Source organism: Sycon ciliatum, chromosome 5, assembly GCF_964019385.1.
Source record: "Sycon ciliatum chromosome 5, ocSycCili1.1, whole genome shotgun sequence".
Lineage (NCBI taxonomy): Eukaryota > Metazoa > Porifera > Calcarea > Leucosolenida > Sycettidae > Sycon > Sycon ciliatum.
Genome location: NC_088647.1, coordinates 21,216,764 through 21,240,616, shown reverse-complemented (window position 1 = coordinate 21,240,616; position 23,853 = coordinate 21,216,764). Strand labels below are relative to the sequence as shown.

The following is a 23,853-nucleotide window of genomic DNA, read 5'->3' as shown; positions in this document are numbered from 1 at the left end:
AACTGATGCAAAGACTAATCCAATCTTACGGGTGCTGTGAACCTCGTGTGGAATTAATTCCTGCGGAGATGAAATGTGCGCTGTACCGTTTCTCAAGTGCCATGTGTAGGGCGAGGAAGATGATGATGAAGGGTACCGTTGCCGCTGTATAAAACCCCTGACATCTTAATTTTCCATCATTTCGCAAAGCATCCTTGCCAAGTCACAAGTAATTGTTGTTGTTGTCTTCATCCTTGCTATTACTTTGGTGAAGAAGAAGAAGAAGAAGAAGAAGAAGAAGAAGAAGAAGAAAAACAACAACAACAACAACAACAACAACAACAACAACAACAACAACAACAACAACAACAACAACAACAAGAAGATCATGAACATGTGGTCTATTTTGAAAGATCATGGTGAGGACGGCCATTGTCCAATGGGTGCGCTGATGCGTTGTGCTGCGCGGTTAGGAATCGCAACCTCGCTGACAAACCTGGTGGAACCTTTTAATGGAGACCATGGATATGACCAAGCAGTTGTTGAAAGTCACCCCATAACCAACTTGATCTGGATTGCTGCCAAGGACATGGCTTGCTGCGGGCGGAAAGAACTACTTGATGTAGTGAAGCTGCTGTTTCCAGTTGATCCAAGCCCTGATGGAAGTACGCCTAGTACTGCTACTGGCAAGTCGGACATTGCTCAACGCCACCTCATGAAGAACCTATCCTGCGTGTTCAAGAAGGTGAAGAGCACCCCTTCCAGTAACAACATTAGTATGATCATCGTGTTGGTTGCAATGCTCATTCTCTTGTGTGAAGAAGTGTCGCTGAGAGGATACGATCATGAGCTGCACTGCACTCTAGTTGAGTTCTTCGATCGAGAACTACATGGTCTGGACGTGGTGCACTACAAGCGTTGCCAGCAAACTCAGTCAACATTCACTAATTGTGGAATTCCACAAATGCTCACATTGATTACTTTTATGTCTATCCTTGCCTCACTCACTTTGAGCTATATTATTTGACATGTGGACACACACACATACACACACACACACACACACACACACACACTCAAATCATCATCATCCTCATAATACATGACGTTATTCATTAAAAACATTTTATTATAATTTATCAATACACTTGGTAAAGAAAACGGAATGAATCATAAATGTTGTAGTTTCTGTACACGCCTGTGATGGTATCGTCCATTCTCAGTACGGCTTGATTGGCATGGAGTGGGTTGGAAGTGAATGACAGCGTGCACTTGTTCTTCCTGGGTGTTTGACTGTGTGACATCCAGTAGCGTATCTCCTTTGTCCCGCGCTCTGCAGCATCTGCAGGGTATCCAACTAGAATGTATAACCCAAGCGGCACATGCACCGACATGGGCGACTACCATGATCTCTACCTGAAGACCGATGTGCACCTTCTTGCAGATGTGTTTGAGAAATTTAGATGCACTGCAATGGCCACGTACGATTTGGACCCGACACACTACTACACCCTGCCTGGATTCGCGTGGGACGCCCTTCTGAAACATACAGGAATCTCGCTCACTCTGCTGGACGACGTGGACATGCATCTGTTCGTCGAGCGCGGTCTTCGTGGCGGTGTTACAATGGCGTCACACCGCCACGCCAGGGCGAACAACAAGTACATGAGCTCACACGACCCTGAGCAGGCGTCAACATATCTTCAATACCTCGACGCGAACAACCTGTACGGCTGGGCCATGTCGCAGCACTTGCCGACATCAAAATTCCAGTGGTGTGCCCCCAGTGACGAACTCCTGCAGAAGATCCTCACCCAGCCAGATGACGCAGACACTGGGTACATGGTGGAGTGTGATCTGTCAGTGCCCACAGAGTTCCACGATCGCCTGAACGACTACCCACCCGCACCGGAGCGTGTAACCATCACCGAGAGTATGATGTCGCCATACCAGCGCGACTTGATTGCAGCAGATCCTGTCTCCGGACTGAGTGCTCCGAAACTGGTCCCGAACCTCATGCCGAAGCAGCGCTACGTAGCACACTACCGTAACCTCAGGCTGTACAGTCGTCTAGGTCTGAGGATCGATGCTGTACACCGCGTGCTCAGTTTCCGCCAAGCTCCGTGGATGAAGCCCTACATCCAGCTGAACACGGAGCTTCGGAAGAAGGCGAAGAACGATTTCGAGAAGGACTTCTTCAAATTAATGAATAACGCTGTGTTTGGGAAGACAATGGAGAATGTGAGAAGAAGGATCTCCATTAGACTGCTGCGTGTGGAAGACGAGGAAGATACCATTCTCACAGCTGTGGCTAAGTCCACCTACGTCCGCCATGTCCTCTTCGACAACGGGCTTGTGGGCGTCGAGAACAGGAAGCTTGCGGTCCACCTCAACAAGCCGGTGTACGTTGGCATGAGCATCCTGGAGCTGAGCAAGGAGCTCATGTACAGATTTTACTATGACGAGCTCCAGCCACGCTACGGAGACCGCATGAGCCTGCTGTCCACAGACACGGACTCGCTGGTGCTGCTGTTCCGCACGGAGGACCTCTATGCGGACATGAAGAGTATGGCCGATCAGTACGACACCAGCAACTTTAGCCCCGACAGTCCTCTGTACAGCGAGAGTAATAAGAAGGTTGTAGGTAAATTTAAGGACGAGCTCGGAGGGAAGCTCATGACAGAGTTCGTGGCGCTCAGATCCAAAATGTACGCGTACGATGGCGAGGAGAGTGGTCAGCGTGCAAAGGGCGTCAAGAGAGCGGTGACGAGAAGATTCACGATCGCGGACTACCGTCAGTGTCTGGTCGACAGGACGAGGATGTCACACGCAATGACCACCCTGCGCAGCCATTCGCATCGTATCTTCACCGAGACGATGACCAAGTCGTCTTTGTCGCCGTTCGACAGCAAACGATACATCCGAACGGACGGTGTCAGCACACTTGCACATGGGCACCACCGCATCGCACTGCTGGATGACTGAACAATGATGGTTGTGGTTGACAATCACAATTATTAGTCACACCCTGTACCATATCAATTCCATTTGTCTAATGAGTTACTGATCTTGATCTTGATGATGATGATGATGATGTTGATGTTATTATTTTTCTACATACTACATAATTTTGTTTTCTCCATAACTTAACTAGACTTTTAATATAGCTAAACATAATTGCGTGAAATGCAATTGCACAGTTGATGATGTTTACGATGATGGCAATGTTTGATGTTGATGTTGATGATGATAATAAGAATAAGATTGCTCTTGTCGGCAGCTAGAGCTTGCTCAATTGTCCGTTGTCAATCCAGGAGTTGAACTTGTCCGGGTAGCCTTTCCACTTGACCAGAGACTGTCCGGGGCGTTTGCGCAGGACTTTCTCCACGCGGAACTTGGTTTTCCTTGGTTTTCTGCAGTTGATGTTCGTAGAAACTGCCCTGAATAGGCTCGTTCATGAGATCTCGAATGTTGTAGGTGGGTGGTTGGGTGGGTAGAACTCTATTCACGACGAACACCTCTTCAGTCCAATTGGTTGTGTAGCCCTTTGTTCGAAATGAGCTTTGCTCACAGCAATTCTCACTTCATCGTTCACAGCATAGCGTCGCCGCGCTGTGCGTGCATCTGGACTTTTGCTGGGGTGATCCTGTACAAACGATGCATTACGCTCCTCGGACGCCTCGGCAGGTTTCATACCAATACTGCGGTACGGTGCTTGCTGGTGTTGTAGTCATGTACAAGTTTGGACTTTGGGTAGCACTTTGATGTAGACATTTGTTGATTTTGCTGTAAAGTGTTTCAGCGTTCTGTTGAATCGCTCTGCAACCACCGCCCCTTGCCGTCGTTATGAGTGCTGTGCATGCTAATACCGTTGTCAGCAAGCCACTGCTTGACTGTTGCGTTGTAGAATTCTTTACCCTCATCGACCCACAGCTTGCGAGGTGAGCGCTTGCTGCTGGTCACGATGCTGCGAAACGCATCTCTGACAAGTGCGCCCGTCTTGTTCTGGAGCGGTACAACCCACCATGCATAGGGACCGAAAAGATCGATGACGGTCAGCAAATGTCGAGTGCCATTGTCATTTTTTTTTTTTTTTTTTTTGCAAACGCCTGCATGTCCACCAGATCTTCACTCCATTATGATAATTATGTCATCCAACTCGTGCACTATCACACGTCTGCGGGGGAAGCGTACACGTCTTGGTCTGTGCATTTCACTGGCTTTAAACGCTCCATCCACACATCATCGTCATCCTCACTAGCACTGACACTACTGAGTACTGTCAGTGCCTGGGGCAGCAGCAGCAGCAGTTGCACCGCTGTCACTCCCAACACCGCCAGTCCCACCACCTGCGGTGCCGTTTGTGATTGAATCACTGTCAACGTCCAGGATCACGGGATCCTTGTGCAACCTATTGTCAGTGAAGTCACAGTTAGTGGCGTGCAAGTACTCGCAAAGTACCTTCAATAGTACCCTGCTCCGAGAACAGTCTCCCTACGAGAACTGCATACCGACCACACACGGCAGTGCATGATAAAATTAAAAATAATAATAATAAAAATATTGACTGGTTATAAAAATGTTATTGAATAAAGTCATGTATTATGATGATGATGATGGCCTGTGTGTGTGTGTGTGTGTGTGTGTGTATGTGTGTGTGTATGTGTGTGTGTGTGTGTGTGTATGTGTGTGTGTGTGTGTGTGTGTGTGTGTGTGTGTGTGTACATCTCCAATAATATACATGTAGCTCAAAGTGAGACAGGCGAGGATAGACATAATAGTTATCAATCAGAGAGCATTTGTGGAATTCCAAAATTCGTGAATGTTGACTGGGTTTGCTGACAACGCTTGTAGTGCACCACGTCAATAGCATGCAGTTCTTGATAAAAGAACTCAACTAGAGTGCAGTGCAGTTCATGACCGTATCCTCTCAGCGACACTTCTTCGCACAAGAGAATGAGCATTGCAACCAACACGATGATCATACTAATGTTGTTACTGGAAGGGGTGCTCTTCACCTTCTTGAACACGCAGGATAGGTTCTTCATGAGGTAGCGTTGAGCAATGTCAGACTTGTCAGTAGCAGTACTAGGGGCTGTCCCATCAGGGGTTGGATCAATTGGAAACAACAGCTTCACTACATCAAGTAGTTCTTTCCGCCCGCAGGAAGCCATGTCCTTGGCAGCAATCCAGATCAAGTTGGTTATGGGGTGACTTTCAACAACTGCTTGGTCATATCCAGGTCTCCATTGAAAGGTTCCACCATGTTCGTCAGCGAGGTTGCGATTCCTAACCGCGCAGCACACCGCATCAGCGCAACCATTGGACAATGTCCGTCCTCATCATGACCTTTCAAAATAGACCACAATCATGTTCATCATCTTCTTCTTCTTCTTCTTCTTCTTCTTCTTCTTCTTCTTCTTCTTCTTCTTCTTCTTCTTCTTCTTCTTCTTCTTCTTCTTCTTCTTCTTCTTCTTCTTCTTCTTCTTCTTCTTCTTCTTCTTCTTCTTCTTCTTCACCAAAGTAATAACAAGGATGAAGACAACAATTACTTGTGACTTGACAATGCCTCTTTGAGAAATGATTGAAAATTAAGATGTCAGTTTATTTTATTTTATACATGTATAACAGAAGCAGCAGCAGCAGCAGCAGCAGGAGCAGGAGCACCCTTCATCCTCCTTCTCCTACACATGGCACTTGAGAAACGATACAGCACACATTTCAACTCCTGAGGAATTACTTCCACACGAGGTTCATAGCACCCGTAAGATTTGATTAGTCTTTGCATCAGCTCATTTTTTCCTCAGAATTAAACTCTCGGATATTCAGCTTAAACTTCTTCACCTGAAAAGGGGTAAGAGGCTTTGTACGGATTAGAAGTTGGCAGAGCCAGTCTTTCGAAAATTGCTGCGGTTTGCAACTCATTAGCTTGCTGGATCGTGCCCACGACACATGGCTCTTTGGAAGATATGGCTGAAGCTTCTGGCAAATCTCGTCGTGGTCAGCACAGATGCATGTCAGAGCTATGGCATAGTTCAGGCTCTTGTAAGTTGTAGCCATTCTCCTTCTTCATGTACTGCAACGGTTCCAGCACACCGTGAAGGTTCAGCAGGACACCGGTCTTTTCCATGAAGCGTACCAGATGTCTATCGACGGCAGTCAATCGCTCCCGAGCGGCATATAACTGAAATACCGCCGCTAAAAGGTACTTTCAACCATATCAGCTCACAGGTCTGGACAATTGGTAAAATGCATTGTTTTTCAGTTGTACCTCCACTACATAACATTACAATTGAAATTGAAGTTAACGTTCGAGAACCTTCGACGGTACGGGTAATTCATTTCTAAGTCTGCTGCAGTGGTGGCGGGGTTGCTATACCCTAATGGTTTCAAAAACATCCCAGACAGTCAATCTTATTAACACCACACCCACCACTTTAAAAGCACTTATGTCGCCGAGAGGCACTTCAAAACCACTAAGTCATTAACCCAATTAAATGGGACACCTAGGCCACTTAAAACCACTTCACGTTTCAAGTGGTCACTTAATTACCACTTATCCAATTATAAGGTCAAGGGGACTAATTAACAACCGACTCCGTCGACGGAGTCGACTCCATCGGTTGTTAATTAGTCCCCTTGACCTTATAATTGGATAAGTGGTAATTAAGTGACCACTTGAAACGTGAAGTGGTTTTAAGTGGCCTAGGTGTCCCATTTAATTGGGTTAATGACTTAGTGGTTTTGAAGTGCCTCTCGGCGACATAAGTGCTTTTAAAGTGGTGGGTGTGGTGTTAATAAGATTGACTGTCTGGGATGTTTTTGAAACCATTAGGGTATAGCAACCCCGCCACCACTGCAGCAGACTTAGAAATGAATTACCCGTACCGTCGAAGGTTCTCGAACGTTAACTTCAATTTCAATTGTAATGTTATGTAGTGGAGGTACAACTGAAAAACAATGCATTTTACCAATTGTCCAGACCTGTGAGCTGATATGGTTGAAAGTACCTTTTAGCGGCGGTATTTCAGTTATATGCCGCTCGGGAGCGATTGACTGCCGTCGATAGACATCTGGTACGCTTCATGGAAAAGACCGGTGTCCTGCTGAACCTTCACGGTGTGCTGGAACCGTTGCAGTACATGAAGAAGGAGAATGGCTACAACTTACAAGAGCCTGAACTATGCCATAGCTCTGACATGCATCTGTGCTGACCACGACGAGATTTGCCAGAAGCTTCAGCCATATCTTCCAAAGAGCCATGTGTCGTGGGCACGATCCAGCAAGCTAATGAGTTGCAAACCGCAGCAATTTTCGAAAGACTGGCTCTGCCAACTTCTAATCCGTACAAAGCCTCTTACCCCTTTTCAGGTGAAGAAGTTTAAGCTGAATATCCGAGAGTTTAATTCTGAGGAAAAAATGAGCTGATGCAAAGACTAATCAAATCTTACGGGTGCTATGAACCTCGTGTGGAAGTAATTCCTCAGGAGTTGAAATGTGTGCTGTATCGTTTCTCAAGTGCCATGTGTAGGAGAAGGAGGATGAAGGGTGCTCCTGCTCCTGCTGCTGCTGCTGCTGCTGCTTCTGTTATACATGTATAAAATAAAATAAACTGACATCTTAATTTTCAATCATTTCTCAAAGAGGCATTGTCAAGTCACAAGTAATTGTTGTCTTCATCCTTGTTATTACTTTGGTGAAGAAGAAGAAGAAGAAGAAGAAGAAGAAGAAGAAGAAGAAGAAGAAGAAGAAGAAGAAGAAGAAGAAGAAGAAGAAGAAGAAGAAGAAGAAGAAGAAGAAGAAGAAGAAGATGATGAACATGATTGTGGTCTATTTTGAAAGGTCATGATGAGGACGGACATTGTCCAATGGTTGCGCTGATGCGGTGTGCTGCGCGGTTAGGAATCGCAACCTCGCTGACGAACATGGTGGAACCTTTCAATGGAGACCTGGATATGACCAAGCAGTTGTTGAAAGTCACCCCATAACCAACTTGATCTGGATTGCTGCCAAGGACATGGCTTCCTGCGGGCGGAAAGAACTACTTGATGTAGTGAAGCTGTTGTTTCCAATTGATCCAACCCCTGATGGGACAGCCCCTAGTACTGCTACTGACAAGTCTGACATTGCTCAACGCTACCTCATGAAGAACCTATCCTGCGTGTTCAAGAAGGTGAAGAGCACCCCTTCCAGTAACAACATTAGTATGATCATCGTGTTGGTTGCAATGCTCATTCTCTTGTGCGAAGAAGTGTCGCTGAGAGGATACGGTCATGAACTGCACTGCACTCTAGTTGAGTTCTTTTATCAAGAACTGCATGCTATTGACGTGGTGCACTACAAGCGTTGTCAGCAAACCCAGTCAACATTCACGAATTTTGGAATTCCACAAATGCTCTCTGATTGATAACTATTATGTCTATCCTCGCCTGTCTCACTTTGAGCTACATGTATATTATTGGAGATGTACACACACACACACACACACACACACACACACACACACACACATACACACACACACACACACACATACACACACACATACACACACACACACACACACACACAGGCCATCATCATCATCATAATACATGACTTTATTCAATAACATTTTTATAACCAGTCAATATTTTTATTATTATTATTTTTAATTTTATCATGCACTGCCGTGTGTGGTCGGTATGCAGTTCTCGTAGGGAGACTGTTCTCGGAGCAGGGTACTATTGAAGGTACTTTGCGAGTACTTGCACGCCACTAACTGTGACTTCACTGACAATAGGTTGCACAAGGATCCCGTGATCCTGGACGTTGACAGTGATTCAATCACAAACGGCACCGCAGGTGGTGGGACTGGCGGTGTTGGGAGTGACAGCGGTGCAACTGCTGCTGCTGCTGCCCCAGGCACTGACAGTACTCAGTAGTGTCAGTGCTAGTGAGGATGACGATGATGTGTGGATGGAGCGTTTAAAGCCAGTGAAATGCACAGACCAAGACGTGTACGCTTCCCCCGCAGACGTGTGATAGTGCACGAGTTGGATGACATAATTATCATAATGGAGTGAAGATCTGGTGGACATGCAGGCGTTTGCAAAAAAAAAAAAAAAAAAAATGACAATGGCACTCGACATTTGCTGACCGTCATCGATCTTTTCGGTCCCTATGCATGGTGGGTTGTACCGCTCCAGAACAAGACGGGCGCACTTGTCAGAGATGCGTTTCGCAGCATCGTGACCAGCAGCAAGCGCTCACCTCGCAAGCTGTGGGTCGATGAGGGTAAAGAATTCTACAACGCAACAGTCAAGCAGTGGCTTGCTGACAACGGTATTAGCATGCACAGCACTCATAACGACGGCAAGGGGCGGTGGTTGCAGAGCGATTCAACAGAACGCTGAAACACTTTACAGCAAAATCAACAAATGTCTACATCAAAGTGCTACCCAAAGTCCAAACTTGTACATGACTACAACACCAGCAAGCACCGTACCGCAGTATTGGTATGAAACCTGCCGAGGCGTCCGAGGAGCGTAATGCATCGTTTGTACAGGATCACCCCAGCAAAAGTCCAGATGCACGCACAGCGCGGCGACGCTATGCTGTGAACGATGAAGTGAGAATTGCTGTGAGCAAAGCTCATTTCGAACAAAGGGCTACACAACCAATTGGACTGAAGAGGTGTTCGTCGTGAATAGAGTTCTACCCACCCAACCACCCACCTACAACATTCGAGATCTCATGAACGAGCCTATTCAGGGCAGTTTCTACGAACATCAACTGCAGAAAACCAAGGAAAACCAAGTTCCGCGTGGAGAAAGTCCTGCGCAAACGCCCCGGACAGTCTCTGGTCAAGTGGAAAGGCTACCCGGACAAGTTCAACTCCTGGATTGACAACGGACAATTGAGCAAGCTCTAGCTGCCGACAAGAGCAATCTTATTCTTATTATCATCATCAACATCAACATCAAACATTGCCATCATCGTAAACATCATCAACTGTGCAATTGCATTTCACGCAATTATGTTTAGCTATATTAAAAGTCTAGTTAAGTTATGGAGAAAACAAAATTATGTAGTATGTAGAAAAATAATAACATCAACATCATCATCATCATCATCAAGATCAAGATCAGTAACTCATTAGACAAATGGAATTGATATGGTACAGGGTGTGACTAATAATTGTGATTGTCAACCACAACCATCATTGTTCAGTCATCCAGCAGTGCGATGCGGTGGTGCCCATGTGCAAGTGTGCTGACACCGTCCGTTCGGATGTATCGTTTGCTGTCGAACGGCGACAAAGACGACTTGGTCATCGTCTCGGTGAAGATACGATGCGAATGGCTGCGCAGGGTGGTCATTGCGTGTGACATCCTCGTCCTGTCGACCAGACACTGACGGTAGTCCGCGATCGTGAATCTTCTCGTCACCGCTCTCTTGACGCCCTTTGCACGCTGACCACTCTCCTCGCCATCGTACGCGTACATTTTGGATCTGAGCGCCACGAACTCTGTCATGAGCTTCCCTCCGAGCTCGTCCTTAAATTTACCTACAACCTTCTTATTACTCTCGCTGTACAGAGGACTGTCGGGGCTAAAGTTGCTGGTGTCGTACTGATCGGCCATACTCTTCATGTCCGCATAGAGGTCCTCCGTGCGGAACAGCAGCACCAGCGAGTCCGTGTCTGTGGACAGCAGGCTCATGCGGTCTCCGTAGCGTGGCTGGAGCTCGTCATAGTAAAATCTGTACATGAGCTCCTTGCTCAGCTCCAGGATGCTCATGCCAACGTACACCGGCTTGTTGAGGTGGACCGCAAGCTTCCTGTTCTCGACGCCCACAAGCCCGTTGTCGAAGAGGACATGGCGGACGTAGGTGGACTTAGCCACAGCTGTGAGAATGGTATCTTCCTCGTCTTCCACACGCAGCAGTCTAATGGAGATCCTTCTTCTCACATTCTCCATTGTCTTCCCAAACACAGCGTTATTCATTAATTTGAAGAAGTCCTTCTCGAAATCGTTCTTCGCCTTCTTCCGAAGCTCCGTGTTCAGCTGGATGTAGGGCTTCATCCACGGAGCTTGGCGGAAACTGAGCACGCGGTGTACAGCATCGATCCTCAGACCTAGACGACTGTACAGCCTGAGGTTACGGTAGTGTGCTACGTAGCGCTGCTTCGGCATGAGGTTCGGGACCAGTTTCGGAGCACTCAGTCCGGAGACAGGATCTGCTGCAATCAAGTCGCGCTGGTATGGCGACATCATACTCTCGGTGATGGTTACACGCTCCGGTGCGGGTGGGTAGTCGTTCAGGCGATCGTGGAACTCTGTGGGCACTGACAGATCACACTCCACCATGTACCCAGTGTCTGCGTCATCTGGCTGGGTGAGGATCTTCTGCAGGAGTTCGTCACTGGGGGCACACCACTGGAATTTTGATGTCGGCAAGTGCTGCGACATGGCCCAGCCGTACAGGTTGTTCGCGTCGAGGTATTGAAGATATGTTGACGCCTGCTCAGGGTCGTGTGAGCTCATGTACTTGTTGTTCGCCCTGGCGTGGCGGTGTGACGCCATTGTAACACCGCCACGAAGACCGCGCTCGACGAACAGATGCATGTCCACGTCGTCCAGCAGAGTGAGCGAGATTCCTGTATGTTTCAGAAGGGCGTCCCACGCGAATCCAGGCAGGGTGTAGTAGTGTGTCGGGTCCAAATCGTACGTGGCCATTGCAGTGCATCTAAATTTCTCAAACACATCTGCAAGAAGGTGCACATCGGTCTTCAGGTAGAGATCATGGTAGTCGCCCATGTCGGTGCATGTGCCGCTTGGGTTATACATTCTAGTTGGATACCCTGCAGATGCTGCAGAGCGCGGGACAAAGGAGATACGCTACTGGATGTCACACAGTCAAACACCCAGGAAGAACAAGTGCACGCTGTCATTCACTTCCAACCCACTCCATGCCAATCAAGCCGTACTGAGAATGGACGATACCATCACAGGCGTGTACAGAAACTACAACATTTATGATTCATTCCGTTTTCTTTACCAAGTGTATTGATAAATTATAATAAAATGTTTTTAATGAATAACGTCATGTATTATGAGGATGATGATGATTTGAGTGTGTGTGTGTGTGTGTGTGTGTGTATGTGTGTGTGTCCACATGTCAAATAATATAGCTCAAAGTGAGTGAGGCAAGGATAGACATAAAAGTAATCAATGTGAGCATTTGTGGAATTCCACAATTAGTGAATGTTGACTGAGTTTGCTGGCAACGCTTGTAGTGCACCACGTCCAGACCATGTAGTTCTCGATCGAAGAACTCAACTAGAGTGCAGTGCAGCTCATGATCGTATCCTCTCAGCGACACTTCTTCACACAAGAGAATGAGCATTGCAACCAACACGATGATCATACTAATGTTGTTACTGGAAGGGGTGCTCTTCACCTTCTTGAACACGCAGGATAGGTTCTTCATGAGGTGGCGTTGAGCAATGTCCGACTTGCCAGTAGCAGTACTAGGCGTACTTCCATCAGGGCTTGGATCAACTGGAAACAGCAGCTTCACTACATCAAGTAGTTCTTTCCGCCCGCAGCAAGCCATGTCCTTGGCAGCAATCCAGATCAAGTTGGTTATGGGGTGACTTTCAACAACTGCTTGGTCATATCCATGGTCTCCATTAAAAGGTTCCACCAGGTTTGTCAGCGAGGTTGCGATTCCTAACCGCGCAGCACAACGCATCAGCGCACCCATTGGACAATGGCCGTCCTCACCATGATCTTTCAAAATAGACCACATGTTCATGATCTTCTTGTTGTTGTTGTTGTTGTTGTTGTTGTTGTTGTTGTTGTTGTTGTTGTTGTTGTTGTTGTTGTTGTTTTTCTTCTTCTTCTTCTTCTTCTTCTTCTTCTTCTTCTTCTTCACCAAAGTAATAGCAAGGATGAAGACAACAACAACAATTACTTGTGACTTGGCAAGGATGCTTTGCGAAATGATGGAAAATTAAGATGTCAGGGGTTTTATACAGCGGCAACGGTACCCTTCATCATCATCTTCCTCGCCCTACACATGGCACTTGAGAAACGGTACAGCGCACATTTCATCTCCGCAGGAATTAATTCCACACGAGGTTCACAGCACCCGTAAGATTGGATTAGTCTTTGCATCAGTTCCTTCTCCTCAGAATTAAACTCTCGGATATTCTGCTTAAACTTCTTCAGCTGAAAAGGGGTAAGAGGTTTTGTACGGATTAGAAGTTGGCGGAGCCAGGCTTTCGAAAATTGCTGCGGTTTGCAACTCATTAGCTTGCTGGATCGTGCCCACGCCACATGGCTCTTTGGAAGATATGGCTGAAGCTTCTGGCAAATCTCGTCGTGCTCAGCACAGATGCATGTCAGAGCTATGGCATAGTTCAGGCTCTTGTAGCCACTCTCCTTCTTCATGTACTGCAACGGTTCCAGCACACCGTGAAGGTTCAGCAGGACACCGGTCTTCTGCATGAAGCGTACCAGATGTCTGTCGACGGCAGTCAATCGCTCCCGAGCCGCATATAGCCGTGGGAGAATGCATCTCTCTGTAAAATTCACCTCCGGCAACAGCACGCTATCAAGAACAAGTCCGCATACAGTACACACAAAGTGCCCCTCGTTCACAACTTGATGATTATGAAAACATTTGCCAATGTTTGGACTAGGAGGAGGGGCATCAGGACAAGGGTCATCGTCATGCTCAATGATGGCGCGTTGACGCTCCTTGTACGCACGCAGTATTTCAAATTGCTCTTCAATATCCATTATGCTAACTGATCACATTTTCCAGTAAACGCTGCATCATATATCAATTTATAAATGAGTCACACCTCCTAAAAAAAAACCCCTATGACATCATACCATAGAGGTAGTTCTAATTAGCCTGGGAATACCTAGAAGTTTCCAGAACACATTCCCAGACAGTGACTCTTGTCAACAACCACACCCACCACTTTAAAAGCAATTATGACGCCGAGAGGCACTTCAAACACCACTTAATCATTAATCCAATTAAATATGACACCTGGCCCCCTTCAAATCCACTTCAGATCTCAAGTGGCCACTTCATTATCACTTATCCAATTAAAAGGTCAAGTGGCCACTTAATTAACAACCGCAAAGTTCAAGTACCCATTCATAACCACTTATCTGTCCCAGGACCCGCTCGGTCACTACTACTGTGCAGGTTCACTTGGAGCTCGAGATGCTCCAGGAGGCGGATCGTTGCTTGCACTATGGTGTGCCGCAACCAGACCGCACACAATAATGAGGCAGGTGGCAATGTACATCACTACCTTCACCGCCCATGTCCGGAAAATGCAGACACTTGGTGTATATGCGGAGTGAATAACACATGCCGAACGGTAGACATGTGTACCGCCAGCCACTTCCGGATGGATGCCGGTCGAGTGACACATGTCCTGCATGGCCAAATAGCACATTGGCTCCATGAGGCTGGCAACATCGCCAGTGGCCGTACCGGGTCTCCAGCTTGCAGGGACCTGTGGTGATATAATCGTCATATTCAAGTGCGCAGCGATGGTAGAGATGACGCAGGATGCGGAGCCAATGGCTGCTTGGATGGTCATTTGAACTGGACATAGTTTATATCCGTAGATCTCAGGTATATGTATGGCTTACTCAGCTATTGCACAACATGGTCATGGACCTTGGGAGTGCACAGGACGTCTACGGCAAGACTAGGGTGAATGTACATGTAGGTCATCAAGTTCTTCCTCGACGGTGAGAACACAAAGACATCACATATTCACTGATTTCCTTCTGCGCTAGGAAAGCAGTTTTCTATACAATATACATAACTGTATATTTGTTTACAAAGAGGCGTCTTTTCGAGGGTAGAGGGCTCAACACGATGCGGAGCACTATGATGATTTCATTGCGTAAGGAACTCAGAGTTGCAACAAACTCTAAGACCTCCTTGTGCCTGTTGTGCATATACCTGTTCTGTATATATTTTATACTTGAAGTACATTTATGCAAATGTACTCGTAGGCGTACCAAGTAAGGCACACCGTGAAAGGCCACCGACAGCCGAGCAGGTTGGTAGTGTGGACCATTGGCTGCACCATTACGGGATTGGCACGACATGCATCCAGCTGCTTCAGCTCGTCTGCCAAGCCCTTGTTGGTAACGAAAGCCTGGTACATGGTGGGTCGGGCACAAGGCACACGTGCATGCAGTACCGGCGTATCCGCCATATCAGTACTAAACAGTACGAGACTGATCTGGTTGCTAGCTATGGTTGCTAGCTATAATATAAGTAGATTCCTTCTGGGTGCGTAGATATTCCAGGATACGTACGATGAAATGCTATCCACAGTAGTAAATTACAGATATGGTTACTTGGACCTGCCGTTGTACGGAAAGGGCCGCGCTGATATGCACATATCATATGGGCAATGAATTGATCCCAGTTATGGATGCGGCAGTAATCGTGCAAGGCCTTGGCTGGACAGACCAAGAAGGGGGGTGGTCCCTCGCGGTGCCCGAGGTGGGCACCAACTTGAGTAGTGGAAGGCAGTATACCACAAGTCATAGCGTACACAAAGGCAAGTGTACATGACATTGCACTCTTGGCACTACGCTCAGCAGATAGCTGGAGCGCGCGTGTCCGTATGTGCTCCAGCCACCTAAGGTCAGACTGAGGCATGGCAACAGTAAAAGTGTTATATGCTTCACCACTTCGAGGTTGCTATCACAAAAGGTGCTTGAGCAATAGGAGTGGCAGTACATTGTTGGCACTGCACAAATGACAACCATTTGATGTTTATTTTTCATTGCTCACAGAGGTGCATCATCCACCTCTGACATCGTGATCATGCTTCCAGAACCATGTATCTACATACAGGTAAACCTGCCTTAACCGGACGCCCGTGGTGCAGCGGAAACTGGTCTGATATGACATTATTCCGCTTGACACAGGGATGCACGTTCGATCCACAGCCCTTTGGTGCAGGAACATTTCCCGGTCAATACGGGATTCTGCTTGGTATAGGAACAAGCAAACACAGGTAGAACTGTACTTGCGAAACAACAATATGAGCATGGCAGAACGGCATTAAGTTATGGGCGTGACTCTGGGCATGAAACAAAGCACTCGCCGGTGCTTGCAAAGCCACGAGACCATCGTTCATCACCAATGAACTAATGGTTAGAGTGTGGCAAGGCCCCCAACAGGGCCTGCCCACTGGCGTGACGGAAGCCATCATATCTACAATGACCGCACAGTCCACCAACATGGGTGGATGCGAGTTAGGCACAGACATTGGAATGGCACTCCTGCTTTTCATGAAATTGCCCTGACCACACCAGGAAGGCACGACTCAGGGCAAGAAACAAAGCACTCGCTGGTGCTTGCAAATCTACGAGTCCATCGTCCATGGATAATGGATGGATGGATAGAGTGGTTAGAGTGCGGCAAGGCACGCGACAGGGCCTGCCCACTGTAGAGACCATCGTCCATCGACAGTGGACGGATGGTTAGAGTGTAGCAAGGCACGCGGCAGGGCTTGCCCACTGGTTCGACCATCGTCCATCCGCAGTGGATGGATGGTTAGAGTGGCTAGAGTGTGGCAAGGCACGCGACAGGGCCTGCTCACTGTAGACTATCGTCCATGGACGGTTGACGTATGGTTAGAGTGCGGCAAGGCACACGACAGGGCCTGCCCAGTGGTGTGACCATCGTCCATCGACAGTGGATGGATGGCTAGAGTGTGGCAAGGCACGCGACAGGACCTGCCCACTGGTGAGACCGTCGTCCATCGACAGTGGACGGATGGTCTGAGTGTGGCAAGACACGCGACAGGGCCTGCCCACTGCCGTGACAGAAGCCGCCGCATATCCGCGTCGTCCATCGATGGGTTTGGATACCAGATACTTGTAGGTACAGAGATTGGCAAGGCACTCGTCAAGGCCTGCCCAATGACGTGACGGAAGCCGTCTGTTGATGTTGCTACGCGCTAAGCGCAGAGGCTTGGCAAGGCACTCGAAAGAGCCTGCCGAACTCGTGAAGGCCGCCCTGACCCAACAGGGAAATCGTGACTCGGGGCATGAAACAAGGCACTCGTCGGTGCTTGCAAACCCACGGAACCATCGCAGCGTCGCCATCAGCATTGGCCGCCGAAAAGGCCGAAATTTCCATATCGGCACAAACTAGTTACTTCAGCACTTACCTACACGGACAGCACGTCGATCCGGTAGGAACTCTTACTAGTCCTAGGCCTGGACTGCGAGCTTCAGCTTCGGAGTCATTATTACACAATAGACACTGCCATAGCGGCAGTAGAAGACTTACTGAGTCTCAAGGATACTAGACAAAGGAAAAAGGTAACCTATCAGCAAAGAAGCGAAAGAAAAGGCCAAAGAAAGCAAGAGGTGCTAGGTGCAATCAAGGCGTGCATTTGCATTTTTATCTTTAAACCGCTGGAAATTTATGGAAAACTAGAGCGATTTGAGGCCAAACACACTGTCACATTCGAAGCCGAAGCTCCGAAGTGTAACCAGTTTTCCAGAATACTCACGATTTACCGTACAAAAAGTGGGACAAAAATTATGGCCGAAATGTCACGTGTCCGACTGGCAAAACTTTTGCGACCGATTTTTGCGGGAAATTCAAAATCTTCACCACGTGGTGATTTCCGAACCTGCTGACGGCTTCCTGACAACAATTTGAGTAATTTCACTTTGGTTTTCTGCACGATGGGGAGAGGAAAGGAGCTCAGTAAAGATAGTAGGGAATTTGTTGTTCAGATGAACAAGGAGGGTCTCTCGTCGCGATCTATAGCTGGATTGACGGGTCTCTGCGATCGTACGGTACGCAGAATTATTTCTGCGTTCAAAAAAACTGGCAAAGTCGATACGAAGCCCCACACTGGCCGCCCAAGGAAGACTACCCCCAGGTTTGATCGCAGGCTGAAGGTGCTTTCAATGTGCAATAGGTTCAAGACGGCAACAAAACTGAGAGCTGAGTTGGCGCAGGAGGGTGAGAATACCGTCTCAGTGCGAACTGTGCGTCGCAGGCTGCAAAACAGTGGATTGCGAGGGTGTGTGGCGGTGAAAAAGCCTTTTATTTCCAAGGTGAATAAAGTAAAGAGGCTGAAATTTGCTAAAGCCCACAAGAATTGGACGTGTGAGCAGTGGAGCCGAGTTCTGTGGACGGATGAGTCTAAGTTCAACCTGGTAGGGTCTGACGGGGCTGTCTACGTCAGAAGACGACCAGGAGAAGCCCTCGCAGACTCGTGCACACGCAAAACGGTGAAACATGGAGGCGGCAACATCATGATCTGGGGAGCGATGTCCGCCAAAGGCAGAGGCCGCCTGTACAAGGTCGACGGCAAATTAAACGCGCAGCAGTACTTGGGAATACTGCAGAACGTGATGCTGCCAAGCATGCAGGATGCGTTCGGCGATGCTGGTGGCATATTCATGCAGGATAATGACCCGAAGCATACAGCGCGCGCGACAAAGCAGTGGCTTCAGGAGAACAATGTCGCCGTTATGGAGTGGCCACCGCAGTCGCCGGATATGAATCCGATAGAAAACCTGTGGCACATCCTTGGCCTGAAGCGCCATGAGCTGCAGACCAGGCCCACCAGCACAAACCAGCTGTGGGATGTCTGCAAGAGTTCATGGAACCTCATCACTGCCCAAGAATGCGCGCGCATAGTCAACACCATGCCGGCGCGCATGGAGGCAGTGATCAAGGCCAAGGGTGGAGCCACGAAGTGGTAAAACTGCGTGAGTTTCATCAGATCAGGATTTTTTAGTGGTGCTAGCCTTAATTTAGTTCAATCCTAGCTGTATTTAGGTAGAGTAGGCAACCTTACCGTATATACTGGATTTCGGCCATAATTATTGTCCCACGTTTTGCCCTATTATCTTCACGTAGATCTGCTTTTACTAGTTGTAAACCATATAACAAGCAAAACTTGCCTTTTCTATCAGGTATCTAATGTCTTTATCACGTTAGCTAGAGTCTAGGTAGTAACAATCAACTGAATCACATTTTAGCATGGGTGGGACAATAATTCTGTCCACCACTGTATTCTGTGATTCGTGTGCTGATAGGTTATTAGCCTAACCTTTAAAGGGGAAGTTAAGGCAAAAATCAAATTTTCACCAGTTGTAGTCTTCGGGGTGCTGAGTCGAATGGTCTTGGTCCGAGAAAGCTGAGACGCTCCCTTCCTACTTGAATCCCAATCGAACTCGCGCACTTCCACCGAAACTGGGTGACTGCGCCCTACTAGATGGGGATTTGTATGCAAAATGTCACTAAAAGCGCCATTTCGTTCTTATAAAAGCACGGATGACCGCGATTGGCCCATATGTTGTAGTCTTTTGGACGCTGAGTCGACTGGTTTTGGTCCGAAAAGGCTGCGATGCAGCGTTCGCCCCTAATTCCCAATCGAACATGGTTGAACAAGCGGTCACGTGCTCCTGCGTACACCAGTCACCTGGTCACCGTGCCTGCAGGGTACAACTTACTAGCCTGTTTTGACCTTTTTTGGGTGCAGTCCTGTCACTCGAGTTGAACCTTGGTGTGAAAGTTGTCGCCTGCTGGCGCGGTGACCAGGTGATTTTGGCACCCAGGAGCACGTGACCGCTTCTTCAACCATGTTCGATTGGGAATAAAGGAGGAACGCTGCATCGCAGCCTTTTCGGACCAAAACCAATCGACTCAGCGTCCAAAAGACTACAACATATGGGCCAATTGCGGTCATCCGTGCTTTTATAAGAACGAAATGGCGCTTTTAGTGACATTTTGCATACAAATCCCCATCTAGTAGGGCGCAGTCACCCAGTTTCGGTGGAAGTGCGCGAGTTCGATTGGGATTCAAGTAGGAAGGGAGCGTCTCAGCTTTCTCGGACCAAGACCATTCGACTCAGCACCCCGAAGACTACAACTGGTGAAATTTTAATTTTTGCCTTAACTTCCCCTTTAATAGCAATGAGCGTCAACGCAATATGAGTAGCGGCAACTCGCCTGACGCATTATACTTGTACACTAACCGACCCAATATCATTATCATTCGGTAGTAAACATACTCTCTGTGCTGCTAGTACTCAGTAGTACCCGTCAACAATATCACTGCAATGATCAGCTGTCATACTCTGCACTGCCTGGGCATTGCCGACGCTGTCGGTCTGTGTTGCATGCAGAACTAGTAGAAGATAAGAGGGCGGTGACGCCAAGCCAAGCCAAGCTCAACATCACACATGTACATGACTTGTTCATGAAGCCGGGAAAGTAATCTGGAATTCTACGTGGTCTATCATCATGCCAGAACTATACACACTGCGATCATGTTTACTCTCGCTCTGAGTCTGAGCTCCATCGCATTCTGGACAACAGGTCGGACACCATGGATACAGTGCCCGTCCAGGCTATGCACCGCCGCACAGCCAGCAGACATAAGGATCATTTTCTCGTGTTGTTAATTTCAGAATCAACAGCAGCTAAAAGTATACTAAGTATAACGTCATGAGAGATCAGTGAAATCACTGCATTGCCAGTGGTGAAGCGAGGAGTGTTCTGAACGCCGAAGAGAGCAGCGACTGCGTAGTGCGAGATCATCAATAACAGTTGCCCTCTAAGTCTTACTAGTCTTAGTTGGAATGAGCGGGTCATGTAGGATGTTGTTCTCCCCCTCCCACGGTAATGAATGATGGCAAGTGTTGAGGCACGTTTGAATTTGCAGCAGACTGCTAATTGATTCAAAAAGACACTGATTGTATTGGAGAGTAGTTTCCGGAGTATTAGCTGTACTGTGTACAGAACCACCATCTAAGGACCGGAGTTCTGCACGGTCCCCTGTAGACTGAGATTACTAGTATCCTCCACCAGGACAGCGCATACGAGCAGGCGGTGATCATGGACGGCGCTGCTGGACGAGACCAGCCTGAGGGAGTGAGGGGCATCTTGGCCTCGCTGGACACGAATTCACTGGGCTACCTGGTACAGGACGATCTGGCTATCATGTGCGAGCAGATGCAGGTCGATCAGGGCCAGGTGGAGTTTCTCATCCAGCTGCTGGACCGCGATGGGGATGGCCAGGTAGGATACTAGTACTGGTAGCTAGGCTCTGTGACTCGTGGAGCAAAAACCTTCATCGCGTTGTAGTTTGAACTGGTTTTAGCCCTATAGCACGAGGTTAGGTTCGCTCAACCTACCCTTCACACCACCACAGTCCACCACCACTCCTACTACTACCACATAGACACATTCTCTCAGTTGTTCATTATGGTACTTACCAGTATAGTAGGCACTCAGCTAACGTAAGCCCGGGGAAGTGAGAGAGGTGGGAGTGGGGCTAGCTGATCCTTTGCTAGGTTCCGCATAGACCTGCATCCCATCATACTGTATAACATGTTATGTTAGGTGTCAGGCACCTGATGGATTGCACATGTGCGTGCGACTTCGAATATTTAGAAATTTACCAGTATTCCGTTCATATCAGCATTATTTTGTTCACACTCTGATCCACTCTGATTTAGCCACCCGCACTAGTACCAAGTACAAGTATTACATTCACTGGGGGCAGGGGTAACTGCAGTTGGATCCCAGGACGGATACCCTGATGCCGTCAATCCTTTTTCTGCACCTTGTCCTCACCCACTTACAGAGGTGTGGTGAGCCCACAACTGGGATCATTTTCAAGTCCACCCAGAGTTTTGGGGATTTCAGGGGTTGTGGGCCGTTGGGCGGTTCAATAGCCAATTGAGTCATCTTTCTAAGATTCATTTTGAGTCTCTCTCCCCTCTCCCGGGGCAACCCACGTGACTAGTTTTGGCAGTGAGCAACAAGTACAAGAACAAGTGTGTGTACATGGTGTGTGTGTGTGTGTGTGTATGTGTGTGTGTACATGGCGTGTGTGTGTTGCGAGGGAGGGAGGGGGGTCCCACACACATGTTATTTGTCCTTTACGACTGGCAGGTATCCCTTGCAGCTCGGTCACTGTCGCACAGCCCAGTACTGATTAGCAACTGGACTCTCCTCCTTCTTGTCTCTCTGCCTGCTGTTACAAATGTAGGTCTGTCAGCAAAGCTGGACGAAACAGAGTCTTTTGGCGTCTACGATGATCGACTGTACATGGTGAAAAGCAGCAACTCCCCGATGTCCATTCCGTGCGACCTCTTCAACATTCTGCGCCACTGGGGGTTTGACCCGTTCATGATCGACTCTATGGTCGCTTCGCTTCTGAATGACTTAGATCGCCTGTACCGGGCGCAGGATGCGGGATTCCCTTTCGGACGGTCGACGAGCTGTTCGACGCGGCCACACCGGACGGCACGTTTCGGCACATGCGGCGCTCGGACGCCGCGTGGTACACGCGCAACCTGTGGGGCCTGTCGGCTTTGTGAACGTCAACTACAACCAGGACGGCGACACGCTGAACACGTTTGTCATGGCCGTGACCCTGGCCGGTGTGCAGGCCGTGACCCTGGCCGGTGTGCAGGCCGTGACCCTGGCCGGTGTGCAGGCCGTGACCCTGGCCGGTGTGCAGGCCGTGACCCTGGCCGGTGTGCAGGACGGTTTCTGGGCGGTGGAGGGCGGTAACCACGAGGTGTGTAGAGGACTGCTTGACAAGGCTGACGTTGCACTGCGTCACCAGGCGGTCACCGCAGTCCAGCGGCTTGACCAGGCGTCGCCGTTCGCCGAGTTCCAGGTGAGCGCTGGCTCTGGCGAGGCGGACGTGTTTGATGCCGTTGTCATCCCAACGCCATTGCAGCTCTCCGGAATCGAGCTGAACGGCTTTCCGCACAGTGCGAGCACAATGCACCGCGGCGAGTACCAACGCACGGTGGTTACGTTTGTCGTTGGTCAGCCAAGTAACGAGTACTTCGGACTGGATTAACTTCAGCCGTGGCTCCCTTCAGCTGTATTGGCATACCTGGATCAACCATACACAAAGAACCGGCGGAGAATGAGTCCGTGTGGAAGATCCTCTCACGAGAGCCGTTGGACAATGTCACTCTGGACAAGCTGTTTCGTGCACGACAGCATGTCACCGTGCGAGAGTTTGCCGCCTTTCCCAAGTACACCAGCGCACCGGCCGAGCTGCCGTCGTTCGTTCTCGATCAGGCCGTCTTCTACACGAGCCTAATCGAGTGGGCGGCATGTGCCATGGATATGAGCTCCATATCCGGCCGCAACGCCGCGCTCCTGGCCAACGCGGCCCTCTCACGGCACAGCTGCTTGGAAAGTTGACACCGCAGCTCCGACTCTGAGCTGTCATGCGCAGCCCCACCGGGCGGGTAATGCCGGTGAACGTGCTGAACGCTGGTTCGTTGTTCACACGGTCAGTGCATGGCAGTCACCGATACTCGATTCCCGACGAGCCATCTATGCACCAGGGAATGCAGTATAGTAAAACTCCTCAGACCCGGGCAGGTTGGGACCGAGCACTGCCCGCCGTAACTCGGAATTGCCCGTATCTCAGAACTTGCATAGTTACAGCATGCAAGTAACATTTTTCCTCTTCTTCGAATCAATAGTTTTTCGGACCGTTTTTTGTTGAAGGGTCAAATTTTGCTTTTTTTGTTTTGCACCAAAACAATTGTGGCTCTACTGTAGTGTAGGTGGGTCAGAAAGGTGTCCGGTACACGGACATGCCCGGATCAGGGACGTCCGGATCTGGGGAGGTTTACTGTACACGCCCTAACACAGCTGCATTTCAACAAGCTGCCTACAGAAAAAAATGTGCGCTGAGTATCCATGCACTAAGCGTGGCCTGGAGTTGGCAGAAGAGATCGTCACAGGCTGGCTGTGTTTTAGCCCCAGGTTATAATGTGCTCGCATCAATGTTCAAGGATGAAAGTGTCGGATGCC

General features: G+C 48.6%; 3 protein-coding genes across 3 annotated transcripts; 2 read left to right on the top strand and 1 right to left on the bottom strand.

Annotated features, from left to right (window-relative positions):
* The first annotated feature begins 1,341 nt into the window (after positions 1-1,341).
* On the top strand, positions 1,342-2,964 carry LOC135816897 (uncharacterized). The gene has a single exon (XM_065329997.1). The coding sequence runs from the start codon at positions 1,342-1,344 to the stop codon at positions 2,962-2,964; it is 1,623 nt and encodes a 540-aa protein (XP_065186069.1).
* A 7,223-nt stretch (positions 2,965-10,187) lies between these two features.
* Positions 10,188-11,810, bottom strand: LOC135816896 (uncharacterized). The gene has a single exon (XM_065329996.1). The coding sequence runs from the start codon at positions 11,808-11,810 to the stop codon at positions 10,188-10,190; it is 1,623 nt and encodes a 540-aa protein (XP_065186068.1).
* Positions 11,811-22,255: 10,445 nt separating this feature from the next.
* Positions 22,256-23,232, top strand: LOC135816894 (prenylcysteine oxidase-like). Its single transcript, XM_065329995.1, has 2 exons — positions 22,256-22,853; positions 22,937-23,232. Exons 1-2 carry the CDS (start codon positions 22,256-22,258, stop codon positions 23,230-23,232), a joined length of 894 nt encoding a protein of 297 aa, XP_065186067.1.
* Positions 23,233-23,853: the final 621 nt, after the last annotated feature.